Here is a 26,294-nt window from a genome sequence, read left to right as displayed (position 1 = left end):
AGTAGACCATAGCCACGTTACAAGAACATCAGGATGGAAAAAGTCTGACAATGAGGGGTTAATCTTTGTAGAAGCAGAATGAACTTTACATGTGTCATGGTCTTTACAGATTCTGTTATTACCTTTTATTTGACAGTGTTTCACCTGTATTTTAATCTGTCAAGTAATCCCCGTTAGTGTAAAATTTTTCTGAGATGCCTCAGGGGCCCTCTGAAGCACCTTGAAGTTAGTTGGAGGTCAGAAGAACTTTAACTAGAATTTGACTTGGGAAGTTTGTTAAAAATATCAAAAAGTTTAAAACACTTAGTCAAATAGAATCATAGATCATTGTGAAATAATACTTATTTACTCAACCTAAGTAATGAAAGATTTCAAAAGCAAATACAAATCACTGAAAGGCAAAGAAATTCATTCACAGTCTGTTATCAAAAGCAGCATGCCAAGAAAACTTTATTCTCTTAACACAGAGAGAAAACTAAATTCTAGTCTTCATATCTTCTATCACCGACAACATATATTCTACTTGCTTCACACATTGAGATGCTTCCCTTATCATTTTAGTAGCTTTAATTATGTATTATATTTGTTAACCCTTAAAAACCTTGACCTCTAATGAAAACAAAGAAGAAAGCAATTGTGAACTGTTTGTCACATTGACATTTCCTGATTAGCAAACTTAAGAACATATTCCATAACCTTTAAAAACATGCATTTTCCCAAAGCACAGTTTCTTTTCTCAGTGTAGTGTAATGCATGTGTCTAATGAACCCAAATGTCTTTAGTGTCCTTCTTGCAAGAAGACAAAAGTAGATTTTAGATTTGTTCAGCAGACAGTATTCCAGTATTTTATCTTAAAAATGATTTAGAACTTTAATGACTTTTTTTTATCATTTGACTTGATTTAGCAAAACTCTCAAGTTACCAAAAATCTGGAAAAACTAAAACATAATTATTCCCAAAGAGTTTACTCAAAAGCTTTTATCCCATACCACGTTAATTTTCTTGTTAACGAATGTTGTAACAGATATGGTATGCACTTAATAACATCAAGTAAACCTAGGTACAACAAAGGTATTATACTTAGTATTGATGACTCTAAAGATATCTGTATTAAACTAACTTTAATATCAGATATCAATTCAATACTGTATATTTCCCATATCCTGTGAACCTGAAATTTATTTAGCTATTTCTCTTGTATTGAAAATTGTTTGATTTGTAAGCGCTTACTTCTCTTTAAGCCAATTAAATAGAGCTCATTTACAAATTAACCTCAGCAATATTATCCAAAGACAAAGACACATACTGAAACATACATAAATCCAGATAGACAGAGATCTCACAGTTTCAGCTTGAGGTTTAAAATGCCTCTTTGCTTTATTTTCCCCCCTTTGGCTTGAAGTTCTACTGATTAACCCAAGGCCAAAGTCTCAGGCAAAGTGGGTTGTGTTTGAATCTCCAGGACATGATAAGAGTCAACTTCAGGCTTTCTCCTAGGCATATTTTTGTTTTGCAGGGTCAGAATTCTGGGGGGAAAAAAAGTATTTTAACAAATTAGCTTTCTCTAATTGCATATGCAAAAAGAACCAATTTTGCAATTTCAAAAGAGTTTTATCTTAACCAGTTTTCTCTAGAGTCTAAAGAATATTGTGGCCACATGGTGTCAAAAAAAAGTCATCTCCTTTTTTTCTGTATTTATAGTTTCATAGCTAAAATTTAGAGCAAATAGTGGTCAAGTTGGCCCTAGTAACAGGGGCAGATTGGCTGATAAAATGTTGTCCCAGGGTACGTTCCTTGGTGTTTATGACTAAAAGTGGATAGAAAGAACAAAAAAATTTAGGGCTCTGGGAGCATTTCCAAGGGGTGTTTCTTTTGGTTTAGAAGGAGATCCTCCTGTGTTGAATAACCTGCAGCCGAGAACAGCGCTCCTAAAAATGAAGTCCAGCATCCCAGAACATTACTGGGAGGCACCTGAAGGACATTCAGAGGATGCTCTGAATGTCCTTCATTCTTAATGCTGATGGGCTTTGGAGTGTCCTCTACTGCCCCACTGATTTCTAACCAGACATCTCTGGTCAGCTTTGGTTTTTTGCACAAGGTGCCTTCCCTTCTTGCCTGGGGTGGACATTTGAACCAGCAGAGTGGTCACCAGGTTTTCCCTTAAGCTTTATAGACAACAGGTCTCCCCTATGTCCTATAACAAGATTTCCTACACTGGGATATACTCCTCAGGATTGTGCATTTATAAACTTTACAATGTGATCTGCTGGGAATTAGCCAGCCCAATAGGCTGTCCATAGCAGTGTATGGGCTGCCAAAGCCTGAGCTTTGAGGGTTTCTGAGAGGTAAAAGGAGGAACTTTTGGAAGAATTGGAGTTGGGAAACATAATTATTTCCAAAGTCATATGCCCTGGTGTTTTTTTGTAACAAAGATAAGACCTCAGGGAGCCTGTGCACTCAGCCTCACAAAGACAGCATTGATAGTTTAGAAATAAAAGACAAAAGATCTTTTCCCAGGAGGATGTGAAAATATGTAGTAAAAAACGGACCTTTCTGTGCAAGAAAAGTAGGAAGAAAGGCACAGGCCAAAGGAGAAGGCAAGGAAGATAGTGCAAGCAGAGGTCTCTAGCCATAGTTGAGCAAGACCTGCAAGTTACCTTGGCAACAATCTAAGTCATGGCATCAGATGATGTCGGCAGGCGAGAGGACCTCAGTCCTTGTCTTCTTTGGAGAAAAAATTCTACAAAGAGACATTGCAAAGCAGACGCAGAATTTATTGGAAGCACAGTACGTGCAAAGAGAACAAAGAACCAGTTTATTTAGAGCAAAGCAGAAATATACACCCAGAGAAGAGTGCGGGCATTCTCCCTAATGAGGAGCACACCAGAGAGGTGATTTAAATCACTTATATGGAGGCAGTTTTTCTGGGTCTTTGTTTTCTTCTGGCCAGTCATCTTGCTTCATTTCCCACGTCTGACCTGATCCAAGGTGCTTCCCGATATGTGTGTGCATCTTTTTGCCAAGATGGATTCCAGCACAGAAGCCTGTGGGAGATTGACAGCACCTATTACAGGGTAGCTCCCCTCCCTTTTTGTCCCCTGAGGAATCTTCCTGCATATGTGCAGTCAGGGAGGTCTCTTTGACCTCAGGAGTGACAGATGTGGTCATCTTATCTCTTTACTCCAGCAGAGCTCAGCTCCTGTCATTAACTTTGTCCTTGAAGTGTGTAGGGAAAACAAAGTTCCAATTTACTTTGCTTGACAAATTCTAGCTGTTCAGCCAAGGGGGCCCATCTACCTCCTACTTCACAACCACCAGCCATGATCTACTGAGGAGCCTTGTTCACGAAACCGACAGTGGGGTTGGCCGACATCTTTGCTAGCCCTAGGACCGCAGTGTGGGCTGAGATGCATGGGCAGGCGCAACCCCATGAATGCTGGCATGCAGAGCCTCTCCTAAATGACAGAGCCAGGGCTGGGTTGGTCCTTGAGCCAAGTGGCTCCCTGTGAGGTGGCAGTCCGGTGACTGCTCAGAGGCAGTGGGCCCTTGGGCCACTGACTCACTGCGTGATCTCTGGTGGGTCGGGGCCTACCTGTTGTACTCCTTTAGGGGCTCCCTCTCACTCCCACCTGACTCCCTGGGCTCCAAGAGGGACTCTGGTGGAGAAAAGACCCCTGAAATGAGATAACGTCTTAATACAAACTTTCTTAGCCAGTGAAAAGGTACTTGTTCAGAAATGAAAGTAAGCAGTAAGCCTCTAATTTTTTATTTGAGACTTTTTACAATATTTCAAATCAGTTTGAAATTCACCTAAGGATAAGTAAATTTTTTTTAAAAAAAGGTCTAAATAGGGAATTTCAAACTTAAGAAACAATATGAACTTACCACTAATAGAATTTGTACTTATTTTCCAGGTAATTAATGTGGATCTGACTCATATTGAAAATAGAATTGGTGACATAGTTAAATCAGAAAAACATGTTCAGCTGGTATTGGGACAACTAATAGATGAGTAAGTACAATAATTAAGAGCACTTTTTTGTATTTTTTTTTAATAAGTAAATTTGTACTTAAGTTTAGAACAGTTGTGGCCACTTCAGCATTTTGTTTAGAACTCTTCTAGTGCTGATTTTCATTGTAAGGATCATTGTACTTAAAATGTAAGTGCTTAATTGTGTGGAGTACTTGCAAATAAAATAAACTTTTTTTTCTATTTTAAAGCAGCACAGAACATAATTCATAATTTTAATCATCTTTCCTATATGAGCTTTACTCTGAAAGCAGAATTGCTCCAAAAATATTAATGAAAACGACTGCAGAATTATAATTGTTGAATACAATTCCAGCATTTATTATTTGGTTAACCTTAAGTTTAGTTACATTGATAAGAAAATAATTGTCAGAATATGTGTAATGAATGGTGTGTACCTAAACATACCATATTCATTACTTTTAACATACCTTATTGCAACAGAAATTAAACATAAAAGAGGAAAATTATTATTCCTAATTGGGTTTTTCCTTTTTTTTTTAACAGGAACTATTTGGATCGGTTAGCAGAAGAGGTAAATGATAAATTACAGGAAAGTGGTCAGGTAACCATATCAGAACTGTGTAAAACCTATGATCTTCCTGGAAGCTTTCTCACACAGGTATTTTTTTTCTTAATGTTATAATGTGTCTTTTCAGATAAATAAATAATTTTAATAGGGAAAATAACTAGACTTTCTTACCATTAACTGTTTTTTGCAAGTGTTTGACTGTTGATGTTCTAGCAGTATATTTGGGAGATACTTAAACATTGATGGCTCTGATGAGATTGTTTAGAAGTGATTATAATCTTCCTGAACCCAGAGACACTCTAAACTTAGTAGACTTATATTCTAGGTCTGCTTTGATGCAATAGCAAGTATACCATAAGTGTATAAGTTTATTTAATGCTTCTGATAACAGCTGTACAGGTGTTTTCAGTTCTGATTGCCTAGTTATATTCCAGGAGATAACTGATGATGATTATAATTTAGAAGGGGTCCTACTGGCATCTTGTGTGGTAAAGGTCAAGGATGCTGCTAAACAGTCTGCAGTACACAGAACTTCCCTTCCCAACAAAGAATTTTCTTGCCCAAAATGTCGGTAATACCTGCATCTTTTGATGTCGCCTTTTTTCCTTCTCTAAATGGGCAGTGTGGGAGGAAGAACCACCAAGGAATCACTTATATTCACTTAATTTTTGGTACTTGTGTCAGTACTCAAACCAGATATCTTGATGTATAGTATAAGAACAATGCTACCTGAAAATAGAGGCTATTTCCTTGTTTGTTGTTTCTTTTTTCTTAAAGTGTTTTGATATTTTAGAATTATAGAAGTCTGTTTGGTACAGTGGAAAGTGCATGGCCTTTGGAGTTAAAGAGACCTTGATTTGAATTCTGTCTGTGCCACTGCTTAGTTATGCAATGTCAGGAAAATTATTTCATCTCTTTTGTGCTTCAAGTTACATATCTGAAAATGGGAATAATTGTCTCATAGACTTCAAAGAGGTTGTATACATGGTATATCTAGTGAAATGGCTGGCACAGTGGAAGTACTCAATAAATGATGATTTGGTTTTGTGTTTACTGAAACAAATAAGGGAAAAGACAAATCTCTTTTAAGGTATATTTAAGAAAACTCAGTTTCGGGAAACTTACCAAACCATCATTGCATGAGATTAATTTATAATAAAACAGATTTACTCACTCATTTTAAGTGAGCGATTTCTCCTAATTGCATTTAAAATACCATTTAGGGTATAGATCTATGTTACAAAGCATTTTAGGAGCCTAAATTCCTGAGCAAATGTATGTAAATCACAGACAATAAAATGAGCAAATATGTGTAAATCACAGAAGGTAAAAAAATATATATTTTTAGACACTTCTAAATAGAAGTATCAGAACAGATCCAAATGATTTCTTATAAAATTGTGCTATTGATACATTTTAGAAATATATTTGATTTCTTAATATTTTTCAGTTTTCATTTTTCTCAGTATCATAGGCAGTATTCTAAAAGCTCATTAAGAAGTTGTTTGGAAAGCATTTTTGCGTACTGTGGTTGGGGGGGCGGGGGGCGAAGGGGAAGCTGGGGCAAAGGGGAAGCTGGGGCGAAGGGGAAACTGGGACGAAGTGAGAGAGTAGCATAGATATATATATACTACCAACTGTAAAATAGATAGCTAGTGGGAAGTTGCTGTATAACAAAGGGAGATCAACTCAATGATGGGTGATGCCTTAGAGGGCCAGGACGTGGAGGGTGAGGGGGAGTCACGGGAGGGAAGGGATATGGGGATATATGTATAAATACAGCTGATCACTTTGGTGTACCTCATAAGCTGGTACAAGAGTGTAAAGCAATTATATTCCAATAAAGAGCTTAATAAATAAATAAATGAATGAATAAATTTAAAAAATTAAAAAAATAAAAGTATCAGCCAGGCTGACTTGAAATTTTAACTTGTCCTGGGAAGGGAAATATATCCAGGCTTATTTCATATGTACCTGATCCCAGTCATAGTGTAGCTGTGGAAAACTACTCTCTTGAGATTACCAAGAAATCTGTGAGTATAGATTTCTGGACACAGTTGTTAATATTTGCATCACAGAAGATAACTTTCCATGTCTTATATATCCCTAGGTTGCAGAATCTTGGAGGCTGCATATAGGATCCTCTCCAAGATCCATGTATATGTCTTGGCTGTCTGCGCTTCAGGCTGCCTATATCTAGAAAATTGGTTAATCAGTCTCTTTTATTTTATCATAGAAATAGCCCTTATTAGCAAGTAGCTGAGACTTTTAACGTATCAGCTATTTGACTCATTCACTTCTTGTCTCTGCCATAAGATTATGAAGTTTCCTAGATCCTAAGTCTTCATTTTACCTTATATATCTTGTTAATTCATGCTGAAATTATTCAATCATATGATTAATACATTAGCATGCAGCATGACTTTAGTTAAGACTGTACAAATGTAAATGTGTAATTTTATTCTTTCAAATTAATAAGAATTTTCATCCATCTTTACCCTCAGGCACTAACTCAGCGACTAGGTAGAATTATTAATGGACACATTGATCTTGATAATAGAGGAGTAATATTTACTGAAGCTTTTGTAGCTAGACATAAAGCACGCATTCGTGGGCTGTTCAGTGCTATTACCCGGTAAGCATGTTTTAAAGTATGTATATTTTTACATTTCTTTGATCATTATTTGCTTTTTTTTTTTTAAAGCAAAATCTTACTCAGGATCCTAGTTCATTAAACAAATAGAAGGGGGAGCTTCTGTGAAATAGGAATGGGGATTCCAGAGCACTGGAATGTAGCCACACTCTCTCCAACCAACATCTCCTTTACTTTCCTACCTCAGCGCCCTTATGACCCCAGATGTGCTTCTGTAGAACACCCAGATCATATATAAAGTCACCTTGGGGGACTTTCCTGGTGGTCCAGTGGTTGAGACTTCACCTTTCAATGCAGGGGGTACAGTTTCGATCCCTGGTCTGGGAGCTAAGCCCCTACATGCCTCACGGCCAAAAAATCAAAACATAAAACAGAAGCAACATCGTATCACAGCGGTCCCCAACCTTTTTGGCACCAGGGACCAGTTTCGTGGAAGACAGTTTTTCCATAGACGTGTGGGTGGGGTGGGGATGGTTCAGGCGGTAATGCCAGCAATGGGGAGCAGCAGGTGAAGCTTCGCTTGCTCACCTGCTGCTCACCTCTTGCTGTGTGGCCCCATTCTTAACAGACCTCGGACTGGTACCAGTCCGTGGCCCGACGGTTGGGGACCCCTGTTGTAACAAATTCAATAAAGACTTTAAAAAAATGGTCCACATCAAAAAAACTCACCCTGGGATCGTGGAAAGAGCATGCCATCAGAAGTCCTTGAATCACAGCTCTATCATGTAGTAACCACGTGACCTTGAGCAGATAAGTGAGTCACCTAACTTCTTTGAGTCTCAGATGGGGCTGGAGGACTTTAGAACTCTTTTTACTAAATAACATTCTGGAATTCTAATGAATAACATTGTTACTCTCAAAGTCACTTTAACTTAATGTTTGGGGCCTGTGTGACAAACTCCAGTGTGGAATTAGGAAAACCTGCATTGTCAATTTTCTCTTTTCTCTTGTGTCATGAAGTTTATCTCAGTGGCTTTTGGGTCTCGCCAGCATTTAAATGTCCACATTTCTCCATCTTAAAACAATCAAACCTTTATCAGCCCCATATTCCACTCCCTCTATCATCTTGTTTATTCCTTTCCTTAAAGGGAACCTTCTCAAATTGATGTCAACAGTTACTGTCACAGTTTTCTTACCTTCTGTCACTTCTCAACTCACACATCTGGCTTCTACCACTTACATAGCAATGATGTCAGTATCATTAAATCTAATGGGTATTTCCTGTCCTTGTTTTACTTGACTTTGTAGCACCATTTAACTCCAATTATGTCTTCCTTATTGAAATGTTCTCATCTCTTTTTTTTTTTCTTTTTTTTCTTTTTTTAACACCATGCTTTGCTGGTTTCTTCTTACCTCTTTTGGCTGTACCTTGTAAGTGACGTCTTCTGGCTCTTCCTCCTTGTACTAGCCTTGAAAGTTTTGTCTCAGGCCATCTTTTTTTTTCTTAGTCCTGCACTGTCTGCCTAGGTGCTTTTACCTTCAAGTTTCAGGCTCCTACTGCCTGTACAGCATCTCTGTTGAAGTGTTTTACAAGTGCCTCAAATTCAACATATTTAAAATAACCCACTGTCCCTGAGCTATCCCACTCCCCACCTCTTGTGAATTTATCCTTCCATTTGTGTTTCCCTTACCAGTAAATGTCATCATCAGGTTGGTTTTGCCAGAGTCATCCTTTATGCTGTCCTTTCTCTTACCTCCCTTTCCATAACATCTTTTGAATTCATATTCTAAATATTTATGTAATATTTACTTCTCTGACATCACCAATCTCACCACTTCAGTCCATTTTTTACCTAGAGTGTTTTAGCAGCTTTCTAACAAGTTCCCCTTCTACTTTTATTACCTTTCAGGACATTTTTTGCATGGCAGCCACAGTGATTTCTTTTCGTCATTCAACAAATCAAAAGCACTCATTGAACACCTAATACAAGCAGGGCCCTGGTGTAACAAAAGACTAGAAGGTTAGAAGAGAGAGTTTGCAATCTAATGCAAGTTCTCTTTCTTTCTTTTTTTATCTCACACTTTCAGAAAAGTTGCAAGAGAACCTTTTTTTTTTTTAAAGTTCTGTCTGGTTTGAGAGAAGGTGGCTGACATGATGTCACATAACCACATATACTTTAGTCTGTATTTCCTGCAAACCAGGGCAATGTCCTATAGAACTATATAGACATCAAAATCAGAAAATTGACCTTGATCCATTACTACCATCCAGTCCTTGGATCCCATTCATGTTTTGCCAGTTGTTCCAATAATATTCTTTATAGAAAAAGGGTCCAGTTCAGAATCACATATTGCATTTAATTGTAATGTCTCTTTAGTCATTTTCAGTCTGAAACACTTTCATGACCTTGACACTTTTGAAGATCACAGGCTAGTTATTTCGTAGAATATTCAGTCTTTCCTTTCTGCTGCTTTTTCATATTGATATTCAGGTTATGCATCTTTGCCAGGAATATCACAGAAGCGATTATATTTTCTTGTCATTGAACCCTGTCAGGTGGCATACAATTTAGATTTTTCCAGTTACTGAGGTGCATTATAAATTCTTTTTTTAAGAACTTTTATTGAGATATATTTGACATACAATAAACTGCATATATTTAAAGTATACAATTTGATATTTTTTTCTTATTAGTAATGTATATATGGCAATCCCAATCTCCCAGTTCGTCCCACCCCACCACCACCCCCACTTTGCCCCCTTGGTGTCCATATGTTTGTTCTCTACATCTGTGTCTCTATTTCTGCCTTGCAAACTGGTTGATCTTTACAGTTTTTCTAGATTCCACATATATGCGTTCACATATGGTATTTGTTTTTCTCTTTCTGACATACTTCACTCTGTATGACAGTCACTAGGTCCATCCATATCTCTACAAATGTCCCAATTTCGTTCCTTTTTTATGGCTGAGTAATATTCCATTGTATATAAGTACCACATCTTTTTTATCCATTCATCTGTTGATGGACATTTAGGTTGCTTCCATGACCTATTATAAATATTGCTGCAGTGAACATTGGGGTGCATGTATCTTTTTGAATTATGGTTTTCTCTGGGTATATCCCCAGTAGTGGGATTGCTGGGTCATATGGTAATTCCACTTTTAGTTTTTTAAGGAACCTCCATACTGTTCTCCATAGTGGCTGTATCAATTTACATTCCCACCAACAGTGCAAGAGCATTCTCATTTCTCCACACCCTCTCTGGCATTTATTGTTTGTAGATTTTCTAATGATGCCCATTCTAACCCATGTGAGGTGATGCCTCATTGTAGTTTTGATTTGCATTTCTCTAATAATTAGTGATGTTGAGCAGCTTTTCATGTGCCTCTTGGCCATCTGTATGTCTTCTTTGGAGAAATGCCTATTTAGGTCTTCTGCTCATTTTTTGATCAGGCTGTTTTTTGATATTGAGCTTCGTGAACTGTTTATATATTTTGGAGATTAATCCTTTGTCTGTTGATGCGTTTGCAAATATTTTCTCCCATTCTGAGGGTTGTCTTTTCATCTTATTTATAGTTTCCTTTGCTATGCAAAAGCTTTTAAGTTTCTTTAGGTCCCACTTGTTCATTTTTGTTTTTATTTCCACTACTCTAGGGGGTGGGTCAAAAAAAGATCTTGCTGTGATTTATGTCAGTGTTCTGCCTATGTTTTCCTCTAAGAGTTTTATACTGTCTGGCCTTATATTTAGGTCTTTAATCCATTTTGAGGTTTTTTTTGTGTGTGTATGGTGTTAGGGAGTGTTCTAATTTCATTCTTTGACATATAGCTGTCCAGTTTTCCCAGCACCACTTATTGAAGAGGCTGTCTTTTCTCCATTGTATATCCTTGCCTCCTCTGTCATAGATTAGTTGGCCATAGTTTATCTCTGAATTTTCTATACTGTTCCATTGATCTCTATTTCTGTTTTTGTGCCGGTACCATATTGTTTGATTACTGTAGCTTTGTAGTATAGTCTGAAGTCAGGGAGTCTGATTTCTCAAGCTCCAGCTTTTTTTCTCAAGATTGCCTTGGCTATTCGAGGTCTTTTGTGTCTCCATACAAATTTTAGGACTTTTTGTTCTAGTTCTGTAAAAATACTGTTGGTAATTTGATTGGGATTGCATTGAATCTGTAGATTGCTTTGGGTACTGGAGCCATTTTCACAATGTTCACTCTTCCAGTCCAAGAACATGGTATATCTCTCTATCTGTTTGTGTCATCTCTGATTTCTTTCATCACTGTCTTATAGTTTTCTGAGTACAGGTCTTTTACCTCCTTAGTTAGCTTTATTCCTAGGTATTTTATTCTTTTTGTTGCAGTGGTGAATGGGATTTTCCTTCATTTCTCTTTCTGATCATTTGCTTTCAGTGTATAGGAATGCAAGATATTTCTGTGTGTTAATTTTGTATCCTGCAACTTTACCAAATTCATAGATTAGCTCAAGTAGTTTTCTGCTGGCATCTTTAAGGTTTTTCTATGTATAGTATCATGTCATCTGCAAAAAGTGAGTTTTACTTCTTTTCCAATTTGGATTCCTTTTATTTCTTTTTCTTCTCTGATTGCTGTGGCTAAGATTTCCAAAACTATGTTGAATAATACTGGTGAGAGTGGACATCCTTGTCTTGTCCCTGATCTTTCAGTTTTTCACATTGAGAATGATGTTTGCTCTGGGTTTGTCACATATGGCCTTTATTATGTTGAGTTAGGTTCCCTCTGTGTCCACTTTCTGGAGAGTTTTTACCAGAAATGGGTATTGAATTTTGTCAGAAGCTTTTTCTGCATCTATTGAGATGATCATGTGGTTTTTATCCTTCAATTTGTTAATATGGTGTATCACACTGATTGATTTGTGTATATTGAAGAATCCTTGCCTCCCTAGGGTAAATCCCACTTGATCATGGTGTATGATCCTTTAATGTGTTGTTAGATTCTATCTGCTAGTATTTTGTTGAGGATTTTTGCATCTATTTTCATCAGTGATATTGGCTTATAATTTTCTTTTTCTGTAGCATCTTTGCCTGGTTTTGATATCAGGGTGATGGTGGCCTCGTAGAATGAGTTTGGGAGTGTTCCACCCTCTGCCATTTTTTAGAAGAGTTTGAGAAGGATGGGTGTTAGCCCTTCTCTAAATGTTTGAAAGAATTCACCCGTGAAGCCATCTGGAACTAGACTTTTGTTTGTTAGAAGATTTTTAATCACAGTTTCAGTTTCAGTGCTTGTGATTGGCCTGTTTTTATTTTCTATTTCTTCCTCGTTCAGTCTTGGAAGATTGTACTTTTCTAAGAATTTGTCTATTTCATCCAGGTTGTCCATTTTATTGGCATATAGTTGCTTGCAGTAGTTTCTTAAGATTTTTTTTTTCATTTTTTATTTTAAAGTCTATTTTATCTGATATACGTATTGCTACTCCAGCTTTCTTTGATTTCCATTTGCATGGAATATCTTTTTCCATCCCCTCACTTTCAGTCTGTATGTGTGTCTAGGTCTGAAGTGGGTCTCTTTGAGACAGCATATATATGGGTCTTGTTTTTGTATCCATTCAGCCAGTCTGTGTCTTCTGGTTGGTGCATTTAGCCCATTTACATTCAAGGTAATTATTGATATGTATGTTCCTATTACCATTTTCTTCATTGTTTTGTTGTTGTTTTTGTAGGTGCTTTTCTTCTCTTATGTTTCCCACTTAGAGAAGTTCCTTTAGCATTTGTTGTAGGGCTAGTTTGGCAGTGCTGAATTCTCTTAGCTGTTGCTTGTCTGTAAAGCTCTTGATTTCTCCGTCGAATCTGAATGAGATCCTTGCTGGGTAGAGTATTCTTGGCTGTAGGTTCTTCCCTTTCATCACTTGAAATATATCATGCCACTCCCTTCTGGCTTGCAGAGTTTCTGCTGAGAAGTCAGCTGTTACCCTTATGAGAGTTCCCTTGTATGTTAATTGTTGTTTTCCCTTGTTGCTTTTAATAACACTTCTCTGTCTTTAATTTTTGTCAGCTTGACTACTATATGTCTTGGCGTGTTTCTCCTTGGATTTATCCTGCCTGGGACTCTCTGCGCTTCCCGGACTTGGGTAGCTATTTCCTTTCCCATGTTAGGGAAGTTTTCAACTAGAATCTCTTCCAGTATTTTCTCAGGTCCTTTCTCTCTCTCATCTCCTTCTGGGACCCCTATAATGTGAATGTTGGTGCGTTTAACATTGTCCCAAAGGTATCTTAGGCTGTCTTCAGTTCTTTTCATTCTTTTATCTTTATTCTTTTCTGCATCAGTGATTATCACCATTCTGTCTTCCAGGTCACTTATTCACCCTTCTGCCTCCGTTAATCTTCTATTGGTTCCTTCTAGTGTATTTTTCATTTTAGTTATTGTGTTGCATATCTCTGTTTGTTTGCTCTTTAATTCTTCTAGGTCTTTGGTAAACTTTTCGATCTTAAACTTTTCGATCTTTGCATCCAGTCTTTTTCCAAAGTCCTGGATCATCTTTACCATGATTATTCTGAATTCTTTTTCTGTAAGGGTGCCTATCTCCTCTTCATTTAGTTGTTTTTCTGGGGCTTTATCCTGTCCCTTCATCTGGTAGAAAGTCCTCTGCTTTTTCATTTTCTCTATCTTTCTGTGACTGTGGTTTTCAGTTCTGCAAGACAAAATACTGCTCTTAAGATGCTTTTTATTTCTGTGGTGTCCATTGTAACTTCTGTTTCATTTCTAATTTTATTGATTTGAGTCCTCTACCTCTTTTTTTTGATAAGTCTAGCTGAAGGCTTATCAATTTTGTTTGTCTTCTCAAAGAACCAGCTTTTAGTTTTATTGATCTTTGCTTTTTTTCCCCTTGTTTCTATTTCATTTATTTCTGCTCTGATTTTTATGATTTCTTCTGCTTACTTTGGATTTTGTTTGTTCTTTTTCTGGTTCCTTTAGATGTAAGGTTAAATTGTTTATTTGGGATTTTTCTTGTTTCTTGAGGTAAGATTCTACTGCTATAAACTTCCCTCTTAGAATTGCTTTTGCTGCATCCCAAAGGTTTTGGATCATTGTGTTTCCATTATCATTTGTCTCTAGGTATTTTTTGATTTCCTCTTTGATTTCTTCAGTGACCTCTTGTTTATTTAGTAGTATATTGTTTAACCTCCATGTGTTTTGTGTTTTTTACAGTTTTTTTTCCTGTAATTTATTTCTAATCTCAGCATTGTGGTCAGAAAAGATGCTTGATACGATTTCAGTTTTCTTAAATTTACCAAGGCTTGATTTGTGACCCAAGTTGTGATCTGTCCTGGAGAATGTTCCATGTGCACTTGAGAAAAAAGTGTATTCTGCTGCTTTCAGGCAGAATATCAGTTAAAACTGTCTAGTGTAATGTATCATGTAAGACCTTGTTTTCTTATTAATTTTCCGACTGGATGATCTGTCCATTGGTGTAAGTGAGGTGTTAAAATCCACTGCTATTATTGTGTTACTGTTGATATCCCCTTTTATGGTAGTTAGCATAGCCTTATGTACTGAGGTGCTCCGATGTTGGGTGCATAACTATTTGAAATTGTTATGTCTTCTTCTTGTATTGATCCCTTGATCATATGTAGTGTCCTTCCTTATCTCTTGTAACAGTCTTTATTTTAAAGTCTGTTTTATCTGATATGAGTATTGCTACTCCAGCTTTCTTTGATTTCTATTTGTATGGAATATCTTTTTCCATCCCTTTACTTTCAGTCTATATGTGTCCATAGGTCTGAAGTGGGTCTCTTGTAGACAGCATATATACAAGTCTTGTTTTTGTATCCATTAAGCCAGTCTGTTTCTTTTGGTTGGAGCATTTAATCCATTTACATTCAAGGTAATTATCAATATGTATGTTCGTATTACCATTTTGTTCATTGTTTTGGGTTTGTTTCTGTGGGTCTTTTTTTTTCTCTTGTGTTTCCCACATAGAAAAGTTGCTTTAGCATTTGTTATAAAGCTAGCTTGGTGGTTCTGAATTCTCTTAGCTTTTTCTTGTCTGAGAAGCTTTTGATTTCTCTGTCGAATCTGAATGACTTCCTTGATCAATAGAGTAATCTTGGTTGTAGTTTTTCCCTTTCAACACTTTAAACATATCCTACCACTCCCATCTGTCCTGCAGTTTCTGCTGAAAAATCTGCTGATAATCTTATGGGAATTCCCTTATAGATTATTTGTTGCTTTTCTCTTGCTGCTTTTAATAGTTTTTCTGTGAATTTAATTTTTGTTAGTTTAATTAATATGTGTCTCAGCATGGTTCTTCTTGAGCTTATCCTGTATGGAACTCTGTGCTTCCTGGACTGATTGACTACTTCTTTTCCCATTTTAGGGAAGTTTTTGACTATAATCTCTTCAAATATTTTCTCAGGACCATGCAGCCAGAAAAGGCTGGGGGTGCAGGGCTTAGGCTTAGTGGGGCTGGAGGGAGCCTCAGAGTGCCGAAGATCAGCCCAGGACCCCAGCAGGCTCACCAGGACTCGAGTGGGCAGGGGAAATGCTGGCTGCTTTCCCTTTGATCCTCTGAGGGTCCCTTCCCATCCCCGCTGATCCCCTCCCCATGGGTGTGCCCCTTCCGAGCATGGGAGTCCCTCCTCTCCCCCATCTGCCCCCTCAAGTGCACCAGTCCTGTCTTGCCTCTGCTTTCCCCCTGCCTCTCTCTCACACCCCCAGGACCCACAAAGCCAGAGAGGGGCCTTGGAGGGTGGAGGATTAGGGCCAGAAGCCCAGTAGGCTGCACACACCCCACATGGAAAGCGGAAATGCAGGCTGTGTTCCCTTCTGATCCTCCAATTCTCTGAGGGTCCCTCCCTCAACCACCCCCTCAGGGCCACTAATCCCATCTCACCTCTACTTTTCCTACCCGCCTCCCATGCCCCCAGGACCCACCAGGCCAGAGGGGGCCTCAGAGGGTGGAGGATCAGGCTGGGGACCTCAGCGGCTCCATGGGGTCCAAGTGAGCAGGGGAAACGCTGGCTGCATTCCCTTCCAATCCTCTGATTCCCCTCAAGGGTATCTCCCCATCCCATCCCTGTTGATCCCCTAGCATGATGAGTGGGCCTCTCAGGGTGTAGAAACCCCTCCCCTCGACCAGCCACCCCCTTAGGGGCACTGGTTGCATCCCCCCCTTCGCTTCTCCTCCTCCCTCGCTTCCCCCTACATCATAACCAGTTGCTAGGGGGTTCCTCCCATCGCCTTAGGTGTCCAGGGTCCCTCACCAGCTCCTGGTAGGTGCCCTAGTTGTGAGCAGACATGAATTCCACATCCTCCTACTCTGCCATCTTGACTCCACCCTCTGTAGGGTTGTTAAATTACATATTCTATTTCAGTTATACCGATCAGTCTATTCAAATTATCAATTTCTTGATTCAGTTTTGGTAGGCTGATTTTTTTCTTTTTTTTAATTGAGGTATAGTTGATTTACAATGTTACATTAGTTTCAGATTGATCTTTGTCAGATTTTGATATCAGGGTGATGGTGGCTTCATAGAATGATTTTGGGAGTATTTCCTCCTTGTCAGTCTTTTGGAAGAGTTTGAGAAGGATCAGTGTAAGTAGTTCTTCGTATGTTTGGTAGAAATTCCCAATGAAGCCATCCAGTCCTGGACTTTCGTTTGCAGGGAATTTTTTAAATTACAGATTTGATTTCACTTTTAGTGATCGGTCTGTTCAAATTATCTGTTTCTTAATTCAGTTTTGGTGGACTCTGTTTTTCTAGAAACCTCTCCATTTCTTTTGGGTTGTCCAATTTTATGACATATAATTGTTCATAGTGTTCTCTTATGGGTTTTTTTTTATTTCTGTGGTGGTATTGGTTGTTATTTCTCCTCTTTCATTTCTTATTTTATTTGGTCCTCTTTTTTTCTCCTTTGGTGAGACTGGCCATAGGTCTGTTGATGTTGTTTACCCTTTGTTGGTGGTGGTGGTGAAGTTTTGGCTACTTTTTATTTTCTTCTTTGCCAAATTTGCAGTAGTAAAGACAATTTTTTTTGCAATCTTGCTTTTTGCTTTTTTTAAATTAATTTTTATTGCAGTATGGTTGCTTTACAATGTTGTTAGCTTCCACTGCACAACAAAATGAATCATCCATACACATAGAGGTATCCCCTCCCTTTTGGACTTCCCTCCCATTTAGGTTACCACAGTGCATTAGAGTGCCCTGTGCTATACAGTATGTTTCCATCAGTTGTCTATTTTATACATAGTATCAATAATGTATATGTGTGAATCCAGGTCTCCCAATTCCTCCCACCCCACCCCTTTCCCCCTTAGTATCCATACATTTGTTCTGTAGGTCTGCATCTCTATTTCTGCTTTGCAAATAAGATCATCTGTACCATTCTTATAGATCCCACATACATGCGGTAATATATGATATTTACTTTTCTCTTTGTGACTTACTTCACTCTGTATGACACTCTCTAGGTCCATTATCCATCCATAATATTCCATTGTATATATGTACCGCATCTTCTTTATCCATTCCTCTGTTGATGGACGTTAAGGTTGCTTCCATGTCCTGGCTATTGTAAACGTTACTGCTGTGAACATTGGGATGCGTTTTTTTGAATTATTATTTTCTCTGGGTATATGCCCAGTAGTGGGATTGTTAGGTCATATGTTAGTTCAATTTTTAGTTTTTTAAGGAACGTCCATACAGTTTTCCATAGTGGCTGTATCAGTTTACATTCCCACCAACAGTATATGAAGATTCCCTTTTCTACACAACCTCTCCAGCATTTATTGTAGACTTTTTGATGATGGCCATTCTGACTGGTGTGAGGTGATACCTTGTAGTTTTTATTTGCATTTCTCTAATAATGAGTGATGTCTATTTTAGAGCATCTTTTCATGTATTTGTTGGCCATCTGTCTGTCTTCTTTGGAGAAATGTCTATTTAGATCTTCTGCCCATTTTTTGATTGGGTTATTTGTTTTTCTTGATATTGAACTGTATGAGCTGGTTGTATATGTTGGAGATTATTCCTTTGTAAGTTGCTTTGTTTGCAAATATTTTCTTCCTTTCTGAGGGTTGTATTTTTGTCTTGTTTATGGTTTCATTTGGTGTGCAAAATTAGTTATGCCCCATTTGTTTATTTTTGTTTTAATTTTCATTACTCTAGGGTTAAAAAACACATTGCTGTGATTTATGTCAAAGAGTTCTGCCTATGTTTTCCTCTAAGAGTTTAATAGTGTTTGGTGTTACATTTATATCTTTAATCCATTTTGATTTTATTGTTGTATATGGTGTTAGGGACTCTTCTAATTTCATTCTTTGACATGTAGCTGTCCAGTTTTCTCAAAACCAGTTTTCTCAAAACCACTTATCAAAGAATCTGTCTTTTCTCTGCTGTATATTTTTGCCTCCTTTGTCACAGATTAGGTGACCATAGGTGCATGGGTTTTTCTCTGCGCTTGCTATCCTGTTCCATTGATTTATATTTCTGCTTTTGTGCCAGTACCATACTGTCTTGATTACTGTATCTTTATAGTAGAGTCTGACATCAGGGAGTCGGATACCTCTACCTCCGTTTTTCTTTCTCAAGATTGTTTTGGCTGTTCAGGACATTTTGTGTTTCCATACAAATTGTAAAAATTTTTTGTTCTAGTTCTGTGAAAAATGCCATTTGATAGGGATTGCACTGAATCTGTAGATTGCTTTGGGTAGTATAGTCGTTTTCATAATGTTGATTCTTCCAATCCAGGAATATGGTATGTCTCTCCATCTGTTTGTGTCATCTTTGATTTCTTTCATCACTGTTTGATAGTTTTCTGAGTACAGGTCTTTTGCTTCCTTAGGTAAGTTTATTCCTAGGTGTTTTATTCTTTTTGTTGCAATGGTAAATGGGATTGTTTCCTTAATTTCTCTTTCCGCCCCTTTGGTGTTAGTGTATAGAAATGCAAGAGATTTGTGTATATTAATTTTGTATCCTGCAGCTTTACCAAATTCACTGATTAGCTGTAGTAGTTTTCTCATGGCATCTTTAGGATTTTCTGTGTATAAGATCATGTCATCTGCACACAGTGACAGTTTTATTTCTTTTTCAGTTTGTACTCCTTTTAATTCTTTTTCTTCTCTGATTGCCATGGCTAGGACTTCCAAAACTATGTTGAATAATAGTGGCAAGGGTGGACACCCTTGTGTTGTTCCTGATCTTAGAGGAAATGCTTTCAGTTTTTGTCCATTGAGAATAATGTTTGCTGTGGGTTTGTCATATATGGCCTTTATTATGTTGAGGGAGGTTCCCTCTGTGCTCACTTTCTGGATAGTTTTTATCACAAATGTGTATTGAATTTTGTCAAAAGCTTTTTCTGCATCTATTGAGATGACCATATGGTTTTTATTTAATTTATTAATATGGTGTATCACATCGATTGACTTGAGTATTTTGAAGAATTCTTGCATCCTTGGAATACATCCCACTTGATCATGCTGCATGATCCTTTTAATGTGGTGTTGCATTCTGTTTGCTAGTATTTTTGAAGATTTTTGCATCTATTTTCATCAGTGATATTGTTCTTTAATTTTATTTTTTGTGATATCTTTGTCTGATTTTGGTATCAGGGTGATGGTAGCCACATAGAATGAGTTAGGGAGTGTTCCACCCTCTGCTGTTTTTTGGAAGAGTTTGAGAATGATAGGTGTTGGCTCTTCTCTAAATATTTGATAGAATTCGCTTGTGAAGCCATTTGATCCTGGACTTTTGTTTGTTGGAAGATTTTTAGTCACAGCTTCAATGTCATTACTTGTGATTGATTTGTTCATATTTCCTGTTTCTTCTTGAGTCAGTCTTGGAAGGTTGTACTTTTCCAAGAATTTTTCCATTTCATCCAGCTTTTCCATTTTATTGGCATATAGTTGCTTATGGTAGTCTCTTATCCTTTATATTTATGTGGTGTCACTTTTCACTTCTCCTTTTTCATTTATAATTTTATTGATTTGGGTTGTCTCCCCTTTTTCTTGATGAGTTTGGCTAAAGGTTTATCAATTTTGTTAATCTTCTCAAAGAACCAGCTTTTAGTTTTATTTTTTTAAGCTCCTTGTAGGAGTATAATTGCTTTACACTATTGTGCCAGTTTCAACTGTACAACAGAGTGAATCAGCTGTATTTATTACATATATCCCCATATTCCCTCCCTCCCGCAACTCCTTCCCACCCTCCCTATCTCACGCTCTAAGTCATCACCAGTTATCGAGTTGATCTCCAGGTGTTATGCAGCAGCTTCCCAATAGCTATCTATTTTACATTTGGTAGTATATGCATCTGTCAATGCTACTCTCACTTCGTCCGAACTTCCCCTTTGCCCCACAACCTGTGTCCGCAAGTCCATTCTCTACATCTGCATTTTTATTCTTGCCCTGTCACTGGGTTCATCAGTACCATTTTTTTAGATTCCATATATATGAGTTAGCATACGGTATTTGTTTTTCTCTTTCTGGCTTATTTTGCTTTGTATGACAGACTCTACATCCATCCACCTCACTACAAATAACTCAATTTCATTCCTTTTTATGGCTGAGTAATATTCTATTGTATACGTTTGCCACATCTTCTTTATCCATTCGTCTGTTGATGGGCATTTAGGTTGCTTCCATGTCCTGGCTATTGTAAATAGTGCTGCAGTGAACATTGTGGTACAGGTTTCTTTTTGGATTATGGTTCTCTCGAGGTATATGCCCAGGAGTGGGATTGCTGGGTCATATGGTAGTTCCATTCTTAGTTTTTTAAAGAACCTACATACTATTTTCCATAGTGGCTGTACCAATTTACATTCCCACCAACAGTGCAGGAGGATTCCCTTTGCTCTGCACCCTCTCCAGCTTTTGTTGTTTTTGGGTTTTTGGATGATGGCCATTCTTACAGGTGTGAGGTGATACCTCACTGTGGCTTCAACTTGCATTTCTCTAATGATTAGTGATGTTGAGCATCTTTTCATGTGTTTGTTAGCCATCTCCATGTTTTCTTTGGAAAAATACCTATTTAGGTCTTCCGCCCATTTTTGGATTAGGTTATTTGCTTTCAATTTGATTTGAATTTTCTTGAATTTACCGGAGGTTTGATTTGTGATGCAAGATGTGATCTGTCCTGGAGAATGTTCTGTGTGCACTTGAAAAGAAAGTTTATTCTGTGGTTTTTGGGTGGAATTTCCTATAAATATCAATTAAATCGAGATGGTCTAATGTGTCATTTAAAGCTTGTGTTTCCTTATTTATTTCCTATTTGGATAATCTGCCCATTGGTGTAAGGGGGGTGTTGAGTCTCCTGCTATTATTGTGTTACTGTTGATTTCCCCTTTTATGACTTAGCATTTGCCTTATGTATTGAGGTGCTCCTATGTTGGGTGCATAGATATTTACAATTGTTATACTTTCATCTTGGATTGACCCTTTGATCATTATGTTTTGTCCTTGTCTCATGTAATAGTCTTTAAAGTCTAATTTGTCTGATATGAATATGGCTATTGCAGCTTTCTTTAGACTTCCATTTGTATGGAATATCTTTTTCCATCCCCTTACTTTCAGTCTGTATGTGTCCCTAGGTCTAAACTGGGTTTCTTTTAGACAGCATATGTAAGAGTCTTGCTTTTGTATCCATTCAGCCAGTCTGTGTCTTTTGGTTGGAGCATTTAATCCATTTACATTTAAGGTAATTATTGACATGTATGTTCCTATTACCATTTTCTTAATTGTTTTGGGTTTGTTTTTGTAGGTCTTTTCCTTCTCTTGTGTTTCCTGCCTAGAGAAGTTCCTTCAGCAGTTGTTGTAAGGCTGCTTTGGTGGTGCTGAATTCTCTTAACTTTTGCTTCTCTGTAAAGCTTTTGATTTCTCTGTTGAATCTGTATGAGATTCTTGCTGGGAAGAGTATTCTTGGCTGTAGGTTTTTCTCTTTCAAGACTTTAACTATATCCTGCCACTCCCTTCTGGCCTGCAGAGTTTCTGCAGAAAGATCAGCTGTTATCCTTATGGGTTTTCCCTTATATGTTATTTTTTGCTTTTCTCTTGTTGCTTTTAATATTGTTTCTTTGTGTTTAATTTTCATTAGCTTAATTAACCTGTGCTTTGGTGTGTTTCTCCTTGGGTTTATTCTGTATGGGACTCTCTGTGCTTCTTGGATTTGATTGACTATTTCCTTTCCCATGTTGGGGAAGTTTTCAACCATAATCTCTTCAAATATTCTTTCAGACCCTTTCTTTTTTTATTCTTCTGGGACACCTATGGTTCAGGTGTTGGTGCGCTTAGTATTGTCCCCAGGTCTCTGAGACTGTCTTCCATTCTTTTTCTTTTTTCTTTCTCCTGCTCTTTGGCAGTTACTTCCACCATTCTATCTTCCAGCTCACTTGCTCGTTCTTCTGCTTCAGTTATTCTGTTGTTGATTCCATCTAGGGAATTTTTAATTTCATTATTGTGTTATTCATTACTGTTTGTTTACTCAGTTCTTCTGGGTCCTTATTAAGTGTTTCGTGTATTTTCTCTATTTTGTTTTCAAGATTTTGAGTCGTCTTTACTATCATTACTCTGAATTCTTTTCCAGGCAATTTTGCCTATTTCTTCTTTATTTATTTGGTCTTGTGGGTTTTTATTTTGCTCTTTTGCCTGCAGTAATTCTTTGTTTTCTCATTTTGTCTAATTTATAGTATTTCCCTGTGCTGCCTAGTAGTAATTCCTCTTGTTTATGTTCTCTGCCCATTGTGGTGGGAGTTGGTCCAGTGTCTTGAGTAGGCTTCCTGATGGGAGAATCTGGTGCCTGCTTTCTGGTTTGTGGATCTGAGTCTTTTCCCCTGATTAGCAGGGCTGTGTCAAGTGGTGTGTTTTAGGGTATCTGTGAGCTTAGTATGGCTTTAGGTAGTCTGTGTGCTGATGGGTGGGTTTGTGTTCCTGTCTTGTTTGTAGTTTGGTGTGAGGTATCCAGCACTGGTAGTTGCAGGCAATCGGGTGAAGGTAGGTCTCAGACTCTGGTAGAGGCCTACGTGAGAGTTCTCTGCAATTAATATTCCCTGTGGTTGAGAACTCTCTAATGGTCTAGCATCCTGGACTTGGTGCTCCCTCCTCAGAGCCTCAGACTTGACTTCTGGTCAAGGAATCCAAACTTCACAGTTCGCTTGTCCCAGCAATAAAGGGGATTAAAAGAGACTATCCAAGCCCCAGACTAATGGTAAAAGGTTGAGTCAAACAAACAAATACTGAATCAAGGACACACGTACGCACACAAGAAAAAAAAAAAAAAACAGAACCGAATAGAACATAAAGCACCAGAACAACCAGACAGAAGAACCCCAGAATGTAATCAGACAATTAAAGAGGAAAACAACAGAAATTCAAAACCAAAAGAAAAACATAACCTAAGCAGAATGCCAACTAAAGACTGATGCAAAGAAAACAAACCAAGCATGGTTAAAAAAATAACAAAAAAACAGAGGAATTGTGAAAACGAGGACCAAATATAGCAGGGACCATATAGAAACAAGGACCTAATAAAACAAAGAGCAAGAGAACAGATAGACTGAAGATCCCCAAAACGAAATCAAACAATTATCATTAGAACTAAGATAAAGACAAAACCTAATAACAAAAACCAAAGCAGTGTGTCATCTGAAGAATAAAGCAAGGAAAAAGAGCAGACCAGTAATATTGATTAAAAGTATAATAAGTTAAAATAAAATAAAATAACATGAAACACAGAGCAACAGAAGAGCATAGTATAACGAAATTTAAAAAGAAAAAGAAAATAGGAATGTGTTAAAGATAAATAAGAAAAGAAGATAGGGGAGGTAAATTCAGCACTACAGAAAAGCTAGCTAGAAATAGAAATATATAAAAAGGATAAGAATAAAAATAAAAAATAGAATAAAAAATGTTATAAAACATGAAGACCCCTTAGGACTAAGATTATAATTAAAAAAAGAAAAAAAAAAGCCTGAACTGACAACAGAATGGATCAGATTAATAGAATTAATAATAATAATTCTGTTTCCTTGGGATCTCAGCTTTGTGTCATGGTACATGTCTTGAGCCTCAGGCCACCTTCACCTCCCCAAAAGGCCCTCCTCTGCCTCTGCGTTGGACTCTGGACCTGCTGTGGGTCCACTTAGGCTCTGATGGGCCCAATTCCTGTGTGTGCTTGCTCCCAAACTCCACAGCTGCCAGAGCTAGACCTTTTTCATTTGTGGGAACATTCATTGTCTACTCAGATATTCCAAAGACATATGGTCTACCTAGTTGATCATAGGGATTTAGTCTGCAGCTTATATATCTGATGGAAAGATTTTAGAACCTCTTCCTTAGTCGTCCTGTCCCTGGCATTCAGCTTTGGTTTTGTCCCTGCTTCTCTGTGTGATGCAACCGCCAGACCCTGGTCCTGAGGTTGCCTTGGAGCTCTTGGGTCTTCCTCAGTGAGGGTTTCCTTTTTTGTTCATCTGCAGATGCCAGTGTGTGGGAGAGAGAGGCTTTGATAGTGGCTCCTCTCCCTGCATGTCACTCAGCAGTAGTGCCCTGCTTAGATTGCGGGAGCCCTGGGGGTGACACTGAATGCGCAGGGATGCCGGCAGCCGCGAGTATAGGAAATCTGGCCTTAGTGTGGTTCTCTGCTGGTGCCCGGCACAGGCCACCTGATGGGCAACCCTCAGAGGCTTTTTGTATTACTCTGCGACTGGCAGAGTTTCTTTTATTGTTTGTCTGTAGGCATCGGTGTGGGGGGAGAGATAGTGTACAATAGTGTCTCCTTCCCCTGCGTGTGAAACAGCAGTAGTGCCCTGCCTAGGTCGCGGGAGCCCTGGTGGTGGTGCCAATTGCACAGTGAAGCCAGCGGGCTCAAGTGCAACAGGAATGTCTCTAAAGCTGGCCCGTTCTGCTGACTTCTTCTGGTTCTCAGCAGCAGGCACACTAGGGCCAGCCCCTGAGGGGGCTTTTTCTATCCCTTGTCAACTGGCACTCAACAGCCAGGCCCAGAGGGAGCTGGCCTCCCTTTGTTCGTAGCAGGCACCAAGTGAGTGGCTAAAACAGTGGCTCCTCCCCCCTGTTTGTGACTCAGCAGTAGTGCCCTGCTACCACGGCAGCCCAGTTTTCCATGGTAGGCATTCCCCAGTGTGGATTTCTTCCCTCCTGTCCCCTCAGTCCATCTCCCCACAGCTAACAATGGTTCTCTCTCTGGGCCAGTTCTCCAGTCCCCATGTTCCAGGTCCCAGACCCCCTGTACTTCTGTGAATCCACATCTCAGTCTGGGACATGCAGGGCCATGGTACGGACCCTCTTTGTGTTTCTCAGTCTTTCCCGTCTGCCACAGATTGGCCACTTCACCCTCTTTTGACATTCTCAAATGCCTCCCTTCTGACCCAATCAAATTGCCCGTTGGAGAGGGTTTCCCTGTCACATAAGGGGAGTTTCCCTGAATTTGATAATCTCCTCTGTTTCAGCTCCCCCCTTCCCCAGGGTGTAGGATCTGTCCCTTTTATTTTCTCTCCTTCTCTTTCTCCTTTTTTTTTTTCTCTGTCCTACCCAGTTATGCTGGGATCTTTGTAGTCCTTTCTGGTGTCCAAGGTCTTCTGCTAGTGTTCAGCCAGTTTTCTGTGGGAATTATTGCATCTTTTGATGTATTCCTGATGGATCTGTGGAGAGAGATGCACTCTACATCCTTCTGCTTCACTCCCATCTTTAATTCTTTTAGTTTTAGTGATCTTTGTTTTCTTTGTTTCTATTTCATTTATTTCTGCTCTGATCTTTATGACTTCTTTCCTTCTACTAACTTTTGGTTTTGTTTGTTCTTTCTCTAGTTCCTTCAGGTGTAAGATTAGGTTGTTTATTTTAGATTTTTCTTGTTTCTTGAGGTAGGATTATATTGCTGTAAACTTCCCTTTTAGAGCTATTTTTGCCACATCCCATAGGTTTTGGGTCATTGTGTTTTCATTGTCATTTGTTTCTAGATATTTTTTTAATTTCCTCTTTAATTTCTTCAGTGATCTCTTTGTTGTTTAGTAGCATTTTAGCCTCCATGTGTTTGTATTTTTTACAGCTTTTTTTCCTGTGATTGATTTCTAATCTCATAGCATCATGGTCAGAAAAGATGCTTGATACAATTTCAACTTTCTCAGATTTATCAAGGCATGATTTGTGCACCAAGATGTGGT

General features: G+C 38.3%; 1 protein-coding gene across 1 annotated transcript in view; it reads left to right on the top strand.

Moving 5' to 3' along the window:
• Positions 1-26,294, top strand: part of UFL1 (UFM1 specific ligase 1) — a 67,655-nt gene that overhangs the window by 12,666 nt on the left and 28,695 nt on the right. The window contains exons 4-6 of the mRNA XM_057738894.1: positions 3,915-4,012; positions 4,538-4,652; positions 7,067-7,197. Of these exons, the coding sequence (XP_057594877.1) occupies positions 3,915-4,012; positions 4,538-4,652; positions 7,067-7,197 (344 nt within the window). The remainder of the gene's footprint in view (positions 1-3,914; positions 4,013-4,537; positions 4,653-7,066; positions 7,198-26,294) is intronic.

This window comes from Hippopotamus amphibius, chromosome 6 (genome assembly GCF_030028045.1).
Source record: "Hippopotamus amphibius kiboko isolate mHipAmp2 chromosome 6, mHipAmp2.hap2, whole genome shotgun sequence".
In the NCBI taxonomy this organism is placed as follows: Eukaryota; Metazoa; Chordata; class Mammalia; order Artiodactyla; family Hippopotamidae; genus Hippopotamus; species Hippopotamus amphibius.
This window is presented reverse-complemented; position numbering and strand designations above follow the sequence as displayed.